General features: G+C 33.4%; 4 protein-coding genes and 2 long non-coding RNA genes across 14 annotated transcripts in view; 1 reads left to right on the forward strand and 5 right to left on the reverse strand.

Annotated features, from left to right (window-relative positions):
• The window catches only part of LOC124442038, a 30,694-nt gene extending 22,360 nt beyond the window's left edge, over positions 1–8,334 (forward strand). Inside the window, exons 1-5 of one of the 2 annotated variants that reach the window (XM_046992545.1) lie at positions 6,734–6,841; positions 7,047–7,165; positions 7,466–7,637; positions 7,746–7,846; positions 7,928–8,334. In XM_046992545.1, the coding sequence (XP_046848501.1) occupies positions 6,754–6,841; positions 7,047–7,165; positions 7,466–7,637; positions 7,746–7,846; positions 7,928–8,254 (807 nt within the window). In that variant the 5' untranslated portion in view covers positions 6,734–6,753 and the 3' untranslated portion in view covers positions 8,255–8,334. Of the gene's footprint in view, positions 1–6,733; positions 6,842–7,046; positions 7,166–7,465; positions 7,638–7,745; positions 7,847–7,927 lie in introns of those variants that run through there. The other variant, XM_046992546.1, reaches the window with a different exon arrangement.
• LOC124442098 lies at positions 207–1,024 on the reverse strand. The gene is made up of 2 exons (XR_006947114.1): positions 852–1,024; positions 207–749 (listed from the first exon to the last, which is right to left on the reverse strand). It is a non-coding gene; the product is annotated as an uncharacterized LOC124442098 (long non-coding RNA).
• Positions 2,503–3,576, reverse strand: LOC124442082. Its single transcript, XM_046992625.1, has 3 exons — positions 3,516–3,576; positions 3,220–3,395; positions 2,503–3,107 (listed from the first exon to the last, which is right to left on the reverse strand). Exons 1-3 carry the CDS (start codon positions 3,551–3,553, stop codon positions 3,010–3,012), a joined length of 312 nt encoding a protein of 103 aa, XP_046848581.1. The 5' UTR covers positions 3,554–3,576; the 3' UTR covers positions 2,503–3,009.
• LOC124442042 lies at positions 3,664–6,660 on the reverse strand. 6 transcript variants are annotated; one of them, XR_006947077.1, is made up of 8 exons: positions 6,306–6,660; positions 5,745–6,214; positions 5,460–5,608; positions 4,892–5,075; positions 4,614–4,771; positions 4,328–4,501; positions 3,851–4,220; positions 3,664–3,777 (listed from the first exon to the last, which is right to left on the reverse strand). XR_006947077.1 is itself a non-coding variant. In XM_046992552.1 (8 exons), exons 3-8 carry the CDS (start codon positions 5,487–5,489, stop codon positions 3,711–3,713), a joined length of 741 nt encoding a protein of 246 aa, XP_046848508.1. In that variant the 5' UTR covers positions 5,490–5,608; positions 5,745–6,214; positions 6,306–6,660; the 3' UTR covers positions 3,665–3,710. The 6 variants fall into 6 exon arrangements, 3 of the variants coding, with proteins under 3 accessions (XP_046848508.1, XP_046848509.1, XP_046848510.1); XR_006947078.1 differs by having other exon boundaries at positions 3,851–4,213; positions 6,306–6,659; XR_006947079.1 differs by having other exon boundaries at positions 4,324–4,501; positions 6,306–6,659.
• A 1,700-nt stretch (positions 8,335–10,034) lies between the features above and the next one.
• LOC124442104 lies at positions 10,035–11,968 on the reverse strand. Its single transcript, XR_006947121.1, has 2 exons — positions 11,911–11,968; positions 10,035–10,743 (listed from the first exon to the last, which is right to left on the reverse strand). It is a non-coding gene; the product is annotated as an uncharacterized LOC124442104 (long non-coding RNA).
• A 45-nt stretch (positions 11,969–12,013) lies between these two features.
• LOC124442076 (DNA polymerase zeta catalytic subunit-like) lies at positions 12,014–14,185 on the reverse strand. 3 transcript variants are annotated; one of them, XM_046992616.1, is made up of 5 exons: positions 14,086–14,185; positions 13,747–13,843; positions 13,569–13,673; positions 12,703–12,808; positions 12,014–12,251 (listed from the first exon to the last, which is right to left on the reverse strand). In XM_046992616.1, exons 2-5 carry the CDS (start codon positions 13,835–13,837, stop codon positions 12,164–12,166), a joined length of 390 nt encoding a protein of 129 aa, XP_046848572.1. In that variant the 5' UTR covers positions 13,838–13,843; positions 14,086–14,185; the 3' UTR covers positions 12,014–12,163. The 3 variants fall into 3 exon arrangements, with proteins under 3 accessions (XP_046848572.1, XP_046848573.1, XP_046848574.1); XM_046992617.1 differs by having other exon boundaries at positions 12,083–12,251; positions 12,703–12,805; XM_046992618.1 differs by lacking the exon at positions 12,014–12,251 and adding an exon at positions 12,256–12,280 and having other exon boundaries at positions 14,086–14,184.
• Between the last annotated feature and the right edge of the window lie 1,103 nt (positions 14,186–15,288).

Consider the following 15,288-nt stretch of genomic DNA (forward strand, 5'->3'; position numbering starts at 1 on the left):
AAGACTCAACACAATAAAAATCCTTTGTTGACAAGAGTTTTGATAGAGCTGGCATTGGTGACCACTTGACAATGTAATTTATCTTTATGTATGTTTTAGGTAGTGATGTAGCCAAGAAAAATGGGGCTTTTACTCTAATTATGTGTGTCTGGCCCATATTTACTGTTGTCATCTCATATGTAATGTAGTGAGTAACGAAAAAGTAATTGAACAACAAAATATTTATTTTCATAGCACTGGTAGACTTGCTATACACTACGAGTTGTCATGGTGTTATTAAAGGACTGAATTCTGATTTCTTCCTTTGATTCTTATTTTTTTATATTCCGTAAATTATACACGTATTTAATAAAATATACATTTAAGTTCATTTATCCAAAGGGAACCCCCACGGTCTGAGATCTAAGTTCTTGATACAGGGTGTTTCAAAAAAAGGTAATATAAAGAAACTTACTTTAATTACATTTATATCTCCTAGCGTGGAGATCAATCATTGCCGCTGAATCATAAAAATTTCAAACTATCGGCTGAATTCAAAGATGACCAGTTCTTTTGAGACATATTGTAAGATATTTTGATTACAAAAAATTTGCAAAGATCAAGTGTACGCTCACTACGCTGAAAATGATCGAGGTGTTTAACTACATTGTGAAGCATTTGGAAGAAATAAAAGCATAAAGCACTGTTTTACCCGCTGTTAATCAAGTTGTACTAGATTGTACTAATCAAGTTGGCGTAATTTTATTCATCTGTAAAAAAATGAAATTGTGTAAAGTTACAATAGCTAAGTTAAACACCTGAGACAAACATAACTTTCTCATGAGTTTATTTTGTTGCTGTAAAAATCTTACCATCGTAAATCGTTGGTTAAAAGTGACTTGTCTTTCCATCAATTGTCGAGACAAGAATCGTGATCTAAGAAAGAAAAATGTTCAGGAAAACGTTTTAAAACAGCCAAAGGCCAATAAACTGCATTTGACTTGGAGACACTGGAGATTGAAACGTCCCTAAAGAACAAAATCTTTTGATTTACCATTCATAGCTTGCCATGTAAACGGCCTGGTGGACTCACAATATATATACGTCTTGTAAAATTACTGTGAAAAACGATGAAGGAGGAAAAAGATACTTACCATCTTCATATTCCTTCAGTTATAAAGCAGTTCAGACGAAGTAGAATATCAATTCGTAAATAGCTCAGCCTCAATGGAATGGTGAACAAAAGCCAAATACGTTTTCATCGTGGTCAATAATCAATTTCTTTATTTATATAAGTCCTCCATCATGGTGAATTAAAACCACAAACATTTGTTCTATGTTTCTCGATCGCATTAACAGCAAAATGTTCATGTCTAAAATAAAGCAAAGAATTAACATTAACAAAAACGAAACTTTATAAGAAGACGTATATTTAGGTCACACATTTTGCATAAAGATATTAATGTCGTTTACATTTCACACTTCAATCAAAGAGAGAGTTCTCTCCTAACACGAATATCAAAAATCACATTTACCTGAACATGTTATCGAAAAAGTCAAAGATATCTTTCGCTTTCGGCAAATATTCTTCGTGTATGTAGGAAGGTAGAGATTTAAATAACGCATTGAAAGTTTGAGTTGACCTTAAAATATGCCTTTCTCATATTCATCTTTCTCTTTGGGCCTTTCATCAGGCCTTCAATCGAAGTGCAGACTATGATAGAAAGCAAGTTGGTTGCTGGATACACACGCATGCTGTATTGCAAGCAAAGTCGTATTTACCAAAAACAATTTGGCCCTAATCAGACGATTGGATCGTGGTTTGTAACAACAAACACTAGTGAAGAGCTACCAACTTACATCTTTGGGGCTTTCCAAGACGCTGAACGCTTTAACAATCAAGAACAAACTATTTATGTCTTTGACCATGCTAATTTAAGTCAAATTTATGTTGAGATCAATAACACTCAAAAGTATCCTGAAAAAGAGCTTGATGTTAATTACACAGCTGCTAACAGCAATTACAGCAAAGCCTACATGATGTTTCAAGACGCTGCAATGAAGTACAGCGATCCAGATACAGGCTCTCAAGTAAGCTTAGGAGACTTTGCAAACCTGTTTCCTATTTACCATTTCGATGTAAGTCATCATGCCGATGTTTTGAGAAAAAAAGAGGCAAACATTAGAATTCGTTGGACCTTGAAGCAAGCTTTTCGTAGCGCGATTAATGCTGGTGGCAGCAATGCGTATAACATGTTCTGCTTGGTGTTTAACGAACGATGTATTCGACTTAATGGGATAAACGGTAAAATGGACATAATCGTTTAGACTGTTTGTCTGATGTGATGTGTTATTATTTAAAAATAATTTATAAGATTAAAAAAACAAAAATTTTTTCGACTGTTTATATAAGCAAATTGTTTTGCATGTGCACAAAATGTAGGACATTAATAACGCAATATTTGTTGAAGCTCAGACCCGCCATGGAGCGAGTAATCACTTAGGAATTTAAAGGCGCTGGTATTTATCTTCCTGGGTCAAGAAGTATAGAAGGCGGTAGCTTTATTGGAAATCTTATTGGAAAACTCATACCTACGGTCACTAAACTCATACCAAAAGTGTTACCGTCTCTAGGCCTAGCAGCTATATCAGGTGCTATCACCGGCAGCACGCAAAGCAGTTGCTGGTAGTGGTGTAGTTAAGAAAGGTGGTGCAGCTGCTAAAGGTGGTGGACGTAATAACTACACAGTTCACGGCGTTGCACGTTCAACGGCTCAGAAAAATAACCTGGCAAAGGCAGTCAGAGACGGAACCGGAGTGACTATACGACTTACCAAAAATGCACTTGACGGCCTTGACTTGCTTATGCTTACTAAGACGCAAATTAAGCGCATAACCCACATGATCTGGGTTGGATCTAAAATTGTCTAAGAGTCAGATTACAGCCATGGTTTCATTTTATAAAGTACTAGCAATTTTTTCTCGCAATAGTCACCATCTTCTGTAATAAAAATAATCACTATGTGTACTTTACCTTGACAAAATACTAATGTCACTTAAGTTAGGTTCTTTCTCTTTGAGCAAATAATAATGTTCACTATCCTTAGCAACAATTTCTTTTGCAGAATCTAAAGAGAACCAAACAAACAAACATCAATTTATTATCTTACTAGAGAGGTTACTAAAAATTGACCTCTTTGTTTTTAGAATTAAAATCAATCTATTCAAAAAAAATCCTACCAATTTTAGGCTTTTTTGTAATGTGTTGATTTCCTAGATAGCAACTTCTGGTTTGATGTCGTTCAGCAAGGCTAAGTGCAACATTAGTGAAGTTTCCAAGGTATGAAGCGAATCTTTTAAAGTAACTGTGCTTTGCTTCATATCGCATGCACCAGCTCCGAATCATTGGTCCAAATCTGAAAAATGAAGGACTCATGTTAGCTAGAGGGAAACCAATGATGTAACTTTTACATGCATTTTGAGTTACATATCATATTTTTATCTATAAACTAAGATACAAACCAGCAAAATCATACCTGTAAATATGAGCTGGGTAATGAACCAAGTAATTCATCTTGGGTATAACTGAAAGCCCAGGAAAAAGCTGGGTAAATTTCCACAAAAATTCCTTCAGGTATCCTTCCAGCATAGCAAGTTCATCAGTGTTTGTGATTGGTGAAAAAACAATGTCAACAATTTTAAGGAGCAACAGAAAATGCCTCCACTTTTCTTCATCCTGAGGAATGGCACTGCCGAGAGCTAAAGGAAGGAATTTTCCAAGGCACCACATTTGTCTTGCTATAAAAAGAAAAACCAATCATTCAAATCAAGGGTGATGGTATTAATGCTCGTGACAATCACTACACCCTACCTTTTTGCTTTAAACTAATGTTTTCACTCCTCAAAGTTGTCCAGGAGATTGGTGATGGCTTGTTTTTATCATTAAAATATCCATAATCAAAAGAGTTAAGTCTTTCATTAAGTTGCTCCACTGTTAAAAATTTTTCTTTAAATATGAAGTCCTTCAGCAATTCTTTACATACATACTGAAGTACTCATTCTAGTATATCATGCATTGCATCACCTGGCATGCCATCTGCTACATGAAAATACCTAGAGTTGCAAAGAATTGATCTCCTGCAAAGCCCATATGCTTTACTCAGTTCTGGGTTTTCTTCAATCAGTTCACATTGGCAGTCATGACCAGCACGAGTTTGAAGTGTAAAATGTTTTTCTAAAAACTGAAAGACTTACTTTAAAGTGTATGTTCCTGGTCAGCTAAAACCATAATAAAACATTTGATCTATGTTGAAACAGGTTAATAATGTATTATCATAAACATACATACCTTCTGCTTTATTTGTTCAGTGGTCCCCATGCATTGCCGGCATTTCAAATGTGCACCTGGACGTTTTTTGAATCCACCCATGAGTTGTGATCCAAGATTGTCTCCAGAAACCAACACAATAGTCCCAGAAAATGACATAGGTTCACCTTTAACAATGAACTGGTGACCACCATCCTCAAAAAAGAAGTGTGACAGTTAATTTTAAGCAAGTTTTAAAAAACTACTTACTCTGCACAATTATCAATAACAGGTAATAAGCTAAAAAACAATAAATAGGATCACTTACTTGTTCAAGGTATTCAAGGCCATTCATGAAAGGCTCCAAGAGAATGTCAATGCTATATTTTTTGATAATTGGAACTGTTGCCATAAGGAGTAGGTGAATGTTATCACACTGGGATCGATATCGAGGATCAATATTTCCAGTTGTGTAGTAAACAACTCCTGTCATACAGAAATAATGGCATATGATGTAATAAGAGCTTCTTATAGCCTTTCATTGCTCATACACTTTTTTACATTTGAGTGACTGATTTAGTCACTATGATGTCATTAAACTATTACCTAACTTATGCTTTCCAGTTTTACTACCAAGGGCATTTGCAATTTCCAACTCATCATAGTAAAGCATGATTTGTAAAGCAGTTGAGTCCTTGGAAAACAGAGGATGGGTTTTGAAATACTGGCCATCGCAAACATCCTCAATCACATCATCATGTTTATGTTGCCGAAGATGACCATGGTTTAGCTGAAATTGAAATCAAAGAATGAAAATATTAAATTTATTAATAAATTAAATTTATTATTAACCAGCAATGGAAATGTCTGATGGTAGGATGGGTGCCTTCTACCATCAGACATTTCAAATTAAAATCAGGCTATTTTCATATTTTCATGAAATAATTGGAATATATTTTTGAAATGTGCTCTAATAAACGATGTCATCATTGTTTTGCTTTCATGGAAACTAACACAGTAAAACACACATAAAGTTCCTTTTATGGTTATACATAGAACATGTATTAATATTTTGCAACCCTGTTATTGATATGGGTACTTGCAAAGATGTAGTTGTCATAGTTTGATAAACTTGCCAACATAAAAAACACAACCATGCTATTAACAATCTGACCTGTTCAAGTACTCCTTTTACATTGAGCATTTTTCCAAGGATTTAAGCAGTGGTATGTACATGATTTCGTCATCTTTAATAACCTCTTTGTACACAGTCCTTGAACGTCTTTTCACAACTCTGTGTCCAAGTTTAATTCCTCTGGGTTGCTACAATTAAAATAATGATTATGCATAACAAGCACTAAAGAGCAGCTGGCTCAAATATGTTAAAAATCTCAAAAAACTTTATCCAAAAACTCTAAACATTCTAAAAAAAGTCAAAAAACATAGAAATAAAACTTACAACTAAGCCAAAATGCTCCTCAAAATAAGCTTTCTGTTTATACTTTGTGGAAATATGTTTGAATGGATTTGAGATAGCATGTCCTTCATCAAATAATTCATCAAGACCTGGCACATCATCATAATTTAATCCAGCTTTCTCTACGCAATTTTGCAAACCGTGTTTAATTGCTTTGACTGTTCCTTGGACAAGTTCAGTGGAATCTTCTACAATGTTATCCACACATTTTTGTGTGAGCAGATTGATTTGTTTTGTTTTAGAAGAAATTGAGCCTTTTTGTGTTCCATTGCTTGAACAGAGTCATCAAGTTCATTTTCACTGTTGAATTCATCAATTAAGAGTTCAAGGCCATCCTCATCAGGACAAAAATTGTTGTGAGTGCTACTCGCTGATTCAACGCAACATAGATGACGTGAGTTTAAGTCAACATTGGCGTGCTTTCTTCTAAGATGACTTTTGTAAGAGTTAACCTAAACAACAAATCCGTGAACGCACTGAATAAGTAAATATTTTTAACAAATAACAAACAAATCAGTGTCGTATCAAGAATCAAAAGCTTACCTTAGCGAAGGTTGAATTACATTCCGGCACTTCGCAGAGAATATGCAATCTGGCATCGTGTTCATGAACAGCGACCAAATGATGCAACATTCCAGCGACAGACGTTGAAAAAAACGTTGCACATACCTGACAACACAATCGTGGCATAATTAATTGATTTTTACGAATATTCTTGCGTCTCTAGTCAAGTGACAACTCCGTTACCGTTTGTTAGAGCAATGAATGAGTAAAATCAGATCAATATTAAGTGTCATTAAGTGCATTTCTTTGTCCAATTAGTTGCGAACTTGCGGCGATTGGTCGATTTGGTCACATGACATCCCATTACGCAAAGCGGCACGTGCCTGACTTCCTGTTGCCGATGTATGTAGTCGCGTGGCTTGTTTCTAAACTTCTTGTGCTTTGTTGAAGTGCATTTAAGCGTTTAAACTCTTGTATTGTGGTCAAAATGGAAATCAACAAACGATCATCTGTCGTTGGCATTATTCTTTTTCTGAAAAACAACAAATTCGATGAAATTGTCGAAGATTTTAAAGGTATTGTCTCATCCTGAAATGTAGGTCGCATGTATGAGGGTTGTTGTCTCGTGCATAAATCTAGTGTAGAAAATAATTCAAAATTAGATTTATAGATGACTTGCCTTGTTTACGTTTTACTAGCAGGCAGATTTGGTCGAGCGCTTTTAGAGAATACCAGCAATAACGTAATTTCATTGACGTTTTGCTTCTTATATTTTTAAAGCTAATCAAGTCGACGGCGAGGATTTTTTCAATTTAGAACCACATGATATTTATCAGATGATTTCTCGAATAAAATTTCACAAAAAGTTTACGTGTATTTGGAATGACGTTACTCAAAAGGTAAATTGAAGCCTTACAGGTTTTCTACATAAAATGGTTTAAGTATGGGTTGAAGTATAAGGCATGTTAGCCTGATGAGAGGGTAATATTCATATGTGCATGGTATACTTTACTAGATTCTAGTACTACAAGCAATTTTAATTCAACAGATTGTATGTAGCATATGAATTTATGAATATGAGTTTTTTGCCAATTATTAATCTGCCGCTGTCCATGAGTATGTATGCTGTAGCAAAACTGTCTGTTGAATCACAATTACTTAGAGAAAGATAATTAGTTTTTTGGTTTAATTTTTTCCAGCTGAAAGCAGAGTTAGGACGTATTTTGGAGAAGAGTGATGTTGTGCAAGACATGAAGGAACGATGGAATTTGCACAAATATAAAATGCTGTCTGTTATTAAAAAGACAAAGCAAAAGAATGTCAGCAGTATCCTTGAAGAGCTGGAGGATTGTCCAGTTGAAGATGAGAAAGGTTGGTGTAAAAATCAATAAGTTAAAATCCCTATTTATACTGAAGTGTTAATGCTTTAGAGAGTGATAATGGTAATATATTCATTCTATGCTATGTTGATTATTTTAGAGGTCAAGAACTGGTGTATAATGGCATGTTTGCCTTATGTGTTAGATGACCAATGCACCCATCGAGATATGAACAAAAAGCTATTTTGGGACATTGTTGATGTAAGAGTTGATATTGTCACAAATAATATTTTCTGCATAAATGTGTGAAAAAATTGATAAATAATTTTATCTCTGTTGAAGGGTAAAAGCTTGGGGGAAGTTCAAGAGATCATTAACAAAAGTTCGTCTCCTAGACTCCTATCAACAGGAACATTAAGAAACATTCATTCAATAATGTTGGTGGCTGAGGGGATGATTGTGGCAAAGCTGAAAACGGAAAATATTGTCAATGCAGTTATTATTTTACTTAGTTCTTTTTATACTTTTAATGCTGAGTATCCTAAAGGCGTTAATGGACATTGCAAAAATGTATTTATTCTTTTAGAACATTTGCTTTTAAATTCAAAATGCAATTGTAAGGCTCAATTGCCAACTTTTGTCGATCATTTTATTTCTTCTATGAAGTAGAAAACTTTTGTAGTGTTAATTAATGGCATGTAGTAGAGATTTTAAGTATTCTGTGTTTGCAAAAAATGTGCTATTTATAATTGTGTGATTGATTTTCTTTAGCTTAGTTAAAAGATCCTCTATATTGGTCAAATGGTCATGGATATGCACCTGAAAAAATGCTTATTTAATGGTAAAACAACCAAATAAAATTGGTCAAATAAATTGGTAAATTTAACCATTTTTTTATTTTTGACCAATTTAGGAATTCGTTGTTTTGACCTATAAAAATTGTTCTTCTCAGGTGCATTCAAATGACCAATTTTTTGGTCATTTTCACTAATCTATTTTTACTGTGTAGAACATTGGATTCCAGGGTTAAAAAATTACTTGATCATAAAACTAAATGGCATTTCCAAATCTTGAAAAAATTTGACGTAAAATAATATTAAATATATAATTTTATTTTGACTATGTTGATTAAATCTACTTCATTCAGTAGCTAAATAATTGCAGGCTACCAACATGTATGAATTGCGTGCCAATTTTTTTAAATGTATGCCATTGTATTTAATAAACGCAGTGTTTTGGGAGATGTACCCAAAAGCCAAGAAATGAAAAGAAACGTGAATATTCATGATAACTACGATAAATAATGTTATGACAAATGGCTTCACTTGGCCCCAAATGTGGACACTGTTTTTTTTCCAAACCAAAACGAAATGGGAGGGAAAACCGGCGGATCAGGTAAAAAACCCTCCAATAAAAGAAAAAATTAAAAATTTTCCAGAAATGCATCAATATTTTGTAGTGTTTTATGATGTTTTATATTTTTGTTGTTTTCAATGATCCCGATGATCTACTTTAACATGCAGCGTAGTCAGATCGTGCGTCTTATACAGTCGTATAAAAAATTTAAATTTACGGAGCAATAAAAATGTGGGCTGACTACCCTATTGACAAAGCAAATATTTTTTGTTCGTACAAAAGAAACGCAAACATTTGTAGAGCACAAAAAATGAAATAGTGCAGAGTGTTAACAAAAAATTGTAATCAATAGACGAAAAACGAAAACTAATAGCAGCCATATATAAATCATGTATAAAAATTATTCAGTACGTAGGGACCTGACCATTCACCTGTAAATAACAATTAAAAATGAAACGACTAAAGAGATGTTATGACTTGCATAAAAATAATTTTTGATGTCTGCTACACTTTATTCCGTTAAAACTTTCTATCTTGCCTCATTAATTAATAGCTGGCTTTCACTCGTGTGTTTTGTCAGAAAATTTAACAATTGTGAACATTTAGTTATACGGAAATTTTTAACGGTCAAATTTGAAATTGCGTTATACTGATAGACATTATGGATAAATAAATTAGCAAGTGTGAATCTTATAATAACGACGCTTGTTTCTTGGTGTTTCTGCCCGACTTCGTCGTTCATTCATTGTCCAGTTAGAAGGCCTAAAGACATAGCTACTCTATAAAAAACACGTTATAAATGTCAGCATAATGAAGGAACAAAAACAGAAATTAATTATATTGAAAAGAACAAAACTTTAATACCTGATTTCCTAGGGTTGTCCTGATTTCCTAGGGTTGTCCTGGTCAGTTTGATCCAGGTGACTTGGTCGGTCTCTTCCTTTTTTTTCACCGCGTAGTTTTTACGTTGTATCGTTGAAATTAATTGTAAAATTTTTATCTCAGTAATTCAATAAACCCTACTTGCATCATTGCAATTTTATTAATAAACGTTAAATAAAATTACTAAAAAGTAGCGAGTGAAAGCCAGCTATTTTCTCACAGCAAGTGACATCTTTTATTGACACTTTTTTAAGTTGGGTGTTTTTCATGGTTAAGTTTCAAATTATAAAGATAGACCATCAGGATCCTTTTTAACTATCTCATGCAGTTACTCATACAAGTTAATTTTAACACTTATATCTACTCAACTTACAAACCACAAGATATAGATCGTGTTTTTCCACTCGCTTGTTTTCCATCTTTGTTGTCCCTTTTTATAGTGCAATCACTTCAATGTAAATGTTCATACGTACATATGCCGTTATGCGATGTCCATTCAACATGTCGATACCATTCCATACACGAAGTAAGGAGCATCGTCAACCAATAAGGTAGCTACTGATATTATGAATCGCCATTTCGATAGACAACAATTCACAATGCAGTGTTATGGTAACTTCAAGCGAAGGAAAAGGGACCGCCTTTCAATACCCCAGTTTTATCATTACTCAAAGAATGCTTAGTGCAGAGTTGATCTTCTGTGAGTATCAGTTGACCACCTTTAAGGTGGGTTCATATAACAATGGGGCCCATCATCATTATATGAACAAACAACTGACATCAACAAAGAATCCAAACTACAAATGAACATTCTTGGCCATAAATCACCATGACACATGAGTAATGACAAACTAGTAAGAGTAATTGAAGTGAATGACACAGGTGGTAAAGGGACTTTCACAACTCCATTCTTGTGGGATCTACAATATAAGAAAATATGAAACACATGTATGAAATTTCATGATGAATAACTCTGCATATGACGTTAGTTTGCGTTTTAAATTCTTAATCAGATTTATTGAGAATGAGCAAAGTGTTATATGTTTTCTGTTTGACTATTTAAACGGTAGAACATTCACCTTCATTGCACGAATAGCTTTAGTGAGTTGAGTTTGAACGATGTAACAAGTTTCACACGATCAAAGGCTAATAATCGTGATGAAAGCATTTTACAGTGAAAGCTTTCAGATTACGAGGCCTACACTGAGACCTGTTCATTATTCCATGTAACTCATACTTCAGTATTCGTCAGTAAAAAGACAGAATTTACCTTTCTTCCTACAACGTTAAAGTGAGTAATTTTCTGTTGAGAAACACACGAATTTACATGTTAACGTTTCTTTAATTGACGTCATAACTAAAATTATTAGATTGGCTCATTTCATTAAAGACAACAAGTAATCCTTCAATGCGTTTTTAAGGCCTGTTTCAAACATCGCATTTTACATGTGCCGAATGTATTTAAAACAAAAGATAATAAGGAATTTTATCTCATTATCTTTTGTTTAAAATTTAAAACGCATTGAAGGATTACTTTTGTGAAGGTGACATGCTCCTAAGGAGCCAATCACAATAATAATTTTAGTTATGACGTCAATTAAAGAAACGTTAACATGTTTAAATTCGTGTGTTTTACTTCAACAGAAAATTCAAAGTCAAATGACTACCGCTAAGGTTGTTGAAAGTTAAATATTCGCTGTGCAAATTATTTACCATCCAGTCATAGTGGACTTTGCTCTAAGAAACTTGACAATTTACAAGGTGTAAATACTGTGAAATCAACTCTAAAATCTCGCAAAAACTTTTCTCAATGACCAATGAACGAAAACGGTCACTTTCAATTTCGCGTTGGAAATGGGCTCTTGGTAGATAAATGAAAAATGTGCCACAGGAAAACAAATAGTAAAATATCTTCGCAAAGTGAAAGTTTTAATGAGAAAACATGTTATTTTATCATTATGAAAATGTTATCTATGTTCTTTTCACATGCTTTCCTTGACTTTGAAAAATGTTCAAAAAACAATAATTTTACATGGGTAAACAAAGAAATTGTTCCCGTGAGATGAAACGTAACATGTAAAATTTACCTTCCATCTTTACTAAATGATGTTTGTCGAACGGCTGCTGTACATTTAGGATGAGAGAACTTTCTGCCTGCGGGAATTAAACAAATAAAATTGCATTAAGATGATGTATGTTGTTACCATTGAACATGGAACGCTACCTGAAGCAAATAATTAAAGCCAAATCTTACATCGAGACACGCGAGATTACACGCAGACACGCGTGTTTAGTGTTTCGAGATTCTCTCGCGGAGTGAAAATTGATTGACTACACATGTCACCTGGAGTCCTCGTCATCACCAAGACCATCCACTTGAGACATACGTAAAGGTGGTTTCCAGTCCATTTCCTCTTCATTCTCCGAACTGCAAGTGAAGAAGACAGCTACTCAAAACTTTAGAGAAGATTGATTCTTTTTCATTTAAGATGTTTACAGTGTTTGCACAGGATTATGAAAAGCAAGGAGACTTTTGGGAGAACACGATCAATGATGACCAGAGTCAAAGGCTTGCACCTGCTCCAAAGTTCTCACAAACGTCACCAAAGTTTGCATAAGCCTGTGTAAACACGAAAAACATCTTTTACTTCTTTTATAAAACAAGGATAATACAAAACAGACAAATTAAAAACAAATGTTTTAATTTTTCTTGTAACATGTATTCATGATTGATTTGGAAATTCTCTTTGATTGATTTTAATTGATTGAGATCAGATAGGTTTGCTCATGCCAAGTTTGCTAATGTTAACTCAACTATAGACAAATCAACGCACGCATTTTTCTGTCTTTATTTTATAAACAAAAATGGATACTTTTACCTTTGGGAATCATGTTCCTCTTCATCATCTTTCCAAAATGGCTGTGACATTAATATTGATTCTTTATCTTCATCAATATCTTCATCATGTTCATCATCACTACCTTCTCAATAAACAATAAAATAAAAAAGATTGATTAAAAAACTTCATATAAGACACATTTTACTAAACACAAATGGAGCTGTACACAATCATCATTGATATCCATGTCTAATCATGGCAGTGTGCGAATTAACGGTGTGAAATGTGCGATTTGCACATCGTTTTAGCTAAAATGAAAACAATTGTACAGTAAAAAAAAATGGATGGAAACATCAAAGACTGACTCCTTTGAGTACTAGGATGATGGCCAAGAGGTGAATTTATTGCGCTGTAGAGTTTGCTCAAAAAAAGAGGAGAGAATAACATGCGCAAAAAATTTCTCTCATACATTTGTGACTGGATCAGCGGTTGTAACGAAAAACACTGTCGTAAATCATATGAATTTGTTCACGTTTAAAAATATTAATTAAGCAATTAGCGCTATGTAATAATTAACGTAATATCGATTTGATTATGCCTCTAAAGAAACACTTTTGTCAAAAAAATTGCACATCGTTTTTTCTCAAGAAATTCGCACACTGAATAAGATCTAACGACAAAAAAGTTGAATTTTTACCTACGTATTGTTAACTGTTAAGTAAAAGAAAATTAATAAAGGAGCAGTTGTACACATCTTCATGTAACGATGACAATGTTTAAACTTAAGAAAACATGAAATTTTATACACTAGAAAACAGCTGCATTGTGGGATATATAAGTCAGAGCCTCATAAATCATTACTGTGAGATATACAATGATGTGACATGTATTTTTTTGTACCTTACCTTGTGAAACAGGAAGAGCAACTTGTGAAGATAGTCCAATATCTCGTCTTCGTTGTCTTTCATCTTCCCACATAGCAGTTATACCAGGATTATGACCAATACAACCTTCATAAACATAATAAACTCATTAAAGATGTATAAACAGTAAAATGAAGACATAAAGATAAGTAAATTTTACTTTCAACATTTATTTCATTCAAGATGTCTTCAGCAATTACATCAACTTCAAGTTCACAACGACTGACTTTTTCACAGTAGGATCCAGGCATAAATTTCTAAATAATGACAAATAACAAACATTAAAATGATGAATATCAACTGTAAAGATAGTTATCACAAAGAATCATTCCAAAGTTAAACTAATTTTTTAAATGTAAATTCTGTAATCTGGATTGAGCATTGACTCTAAATCTGGGATAAATCATACGCACATGTGTCAAATTTAGGATTAAGGATTTACACAAATCCTTTTGGTTTCAATTAATCTTCAAGTATAAAATATATGAATCAGACAAACCTAGGAATAGTGTCTTCATTCCAGTGTTGAGATGAAGGAAAATTGAGAAATGAATTTGGAGATGAACCATGAAGTGAAATTGATTTATTATTATATGAAAGATTTTTATCTATAAAATTCAATTTGATGGTAAATAATCATTTGTGGTGTTAGATTTTTATAGAATGCTGAAAAAATCAATAATGAAACTTTCCTGTTTTTGAAGAAATTCCTCTAAAATGAACTTTTCTTACATGAAGTAAGTTCATACCATAAAGATTGTAATCAATTAGAAACTAAAATAAAAGATATTTCAATATTTGGGTCGAAAATAGAAGATTTTGTATTGTGATGTAAAGAAGAGAGTAAAAATAATTTAATAATAGTAAGCTTTGTCCACATGAGGAAAAAACAAGGAAAATAACTTACATTTTTTTAACAATTTCAGTTTTATGAACATATTTCATAGAAGATGATGTTCTACCAAACGCAACTTGAACAGCAAAGTCTACACTTGTCGTAAATTGTTTCAGATATTTATCTGTGGGTTTAGTTCCATCGTAAGGTATGTATAAGTAAGGAAATACTTGATGAATATGAACACAAGTTTTCTGTCCACCAGGAGTTGAGCCAAATATCCTTAAAACTGGAACACGGTTAACATTCGCCTCATGAAATTTAGAAAACAAAATATCTAAGCCATCTATAGGTTTTCCCACGTAAAAATCTGCATCTACAATCCTAACAGAAAACATTCTGTTGTTCCAAGTAAGAAAATATATCGTCAATTAAAATTTTGAAAGACGAAAGACGAGAGTTGAATCCGCCATATTTGTTTTAGATTATAGATTAGCCAATCAAAGATTTTATAATCAAACCCTTATACCAAGTCATCGTAATCACCTTTTGGGATTAGATGGGATTTAGAAATCTTCAAGGGTGAGCATGACTTTATAGACCTCGCTAGAAAGGCTCACGCGTTTGGCGTTAGAAAATATGCTCCCCAGAAGTTCATGTCTCTCTTCATGTCTAACTACGACACTGCATGTAAAGGATTTCCGCTTTCGTCGAGCAAAATAGTGTCCGCATCCTGATGTTTTTAGTCCCGTACAGCCTTGTCAATACTGAAAATTAATAATAGTTAAATGTGTACAACATTTATGAGTTGATTGAGTTGAACTGAAATTGAATTTGCACTAAAATTTCTAAATCAATCCCTGTCGT

Source organism: Xenia sp. Carnegie-2017, unplaced genomic scaffold (genome assembly GCF_021976095.1).
Source record: "Xenia sp. Carnegie-2017 unplaced genomic scaffold, XeniaSp_v1 HiC_scaffold_20, whole genome shotgun sequence".
Lineage (NCBI taxonomy): Eukaryota > Metazoa > Cnidaria > Anthozoa > Malacalcyonacea > Xeniidae > Xenia > Xenia sp. Carnegie-2017.

Excerpts from the sequence above, each read along its gene's own strand:
- LOC124442076 (XM_046992616.1), bottom strand. The coding sequence starts at position 13,837 with ATGCCTGGATCCTACTGTGAAAAAGTCAGTCGTTGTGAACTTGAAGTT. Across the intron at positions 13,674-13,746 it reads GAATGAAATAAATGTTGAAA|GTTGTATTGGTCATAATCCT; the intron begins GTAAAATTTACT and ends ATGTTTATGAAG. Across the intron at positions 12,809-13,568 it reads TGCTCTTCCTGTTTCACAAG|AAGGTAGTGATGATGAACAT; the intron begins GTAAGGTACAAA and ends TTGTTTATTGAG.
- LOC124442082 (XM_046992625.1), bottom strand. The coding sequence starts at position 3,553 with ATGAATTACTTGGTTCATTACCCAGCTCATATTTACAG. Across the intron at positions 3,396-3,515 it reads TACCCAGCTCATATTTACAG|ATTTGGACCAATGATTCGGA; the intron begins GTATGATTTTGC and ends TTCATTTTTCAG. Across the intron at positions 3,108-3,219 it reads TACAAAAAAGCCTAAAATTG|ATTCTGCAAAAGAAATTGTT; the intron begins GTAGGATTTTTT and ends GGTTCTCTTTAG.
- LOC124442042 (XM_046992552.1), bottom strand. The coding sequence starts at position 5,489 with ATGCTCAATGTAAAAGGAGTACTTGAACAG. Across the intron at positions 5,076-5,459 it reads TAAAAGGAGTACTTGAACAG|CTAAACCATGGTCATCTTCG; the intron begins GTCAGATTGTTA and ends TTTCAATTTCAG. Across the intron at positions 4,502-4,613 it reads GCCTTGAATACCTTGAACAA|GATGGTGGTCACCAGTTCAT; the intron begins GTAAGTGATCCT and ends TTCTTTTTTGAG.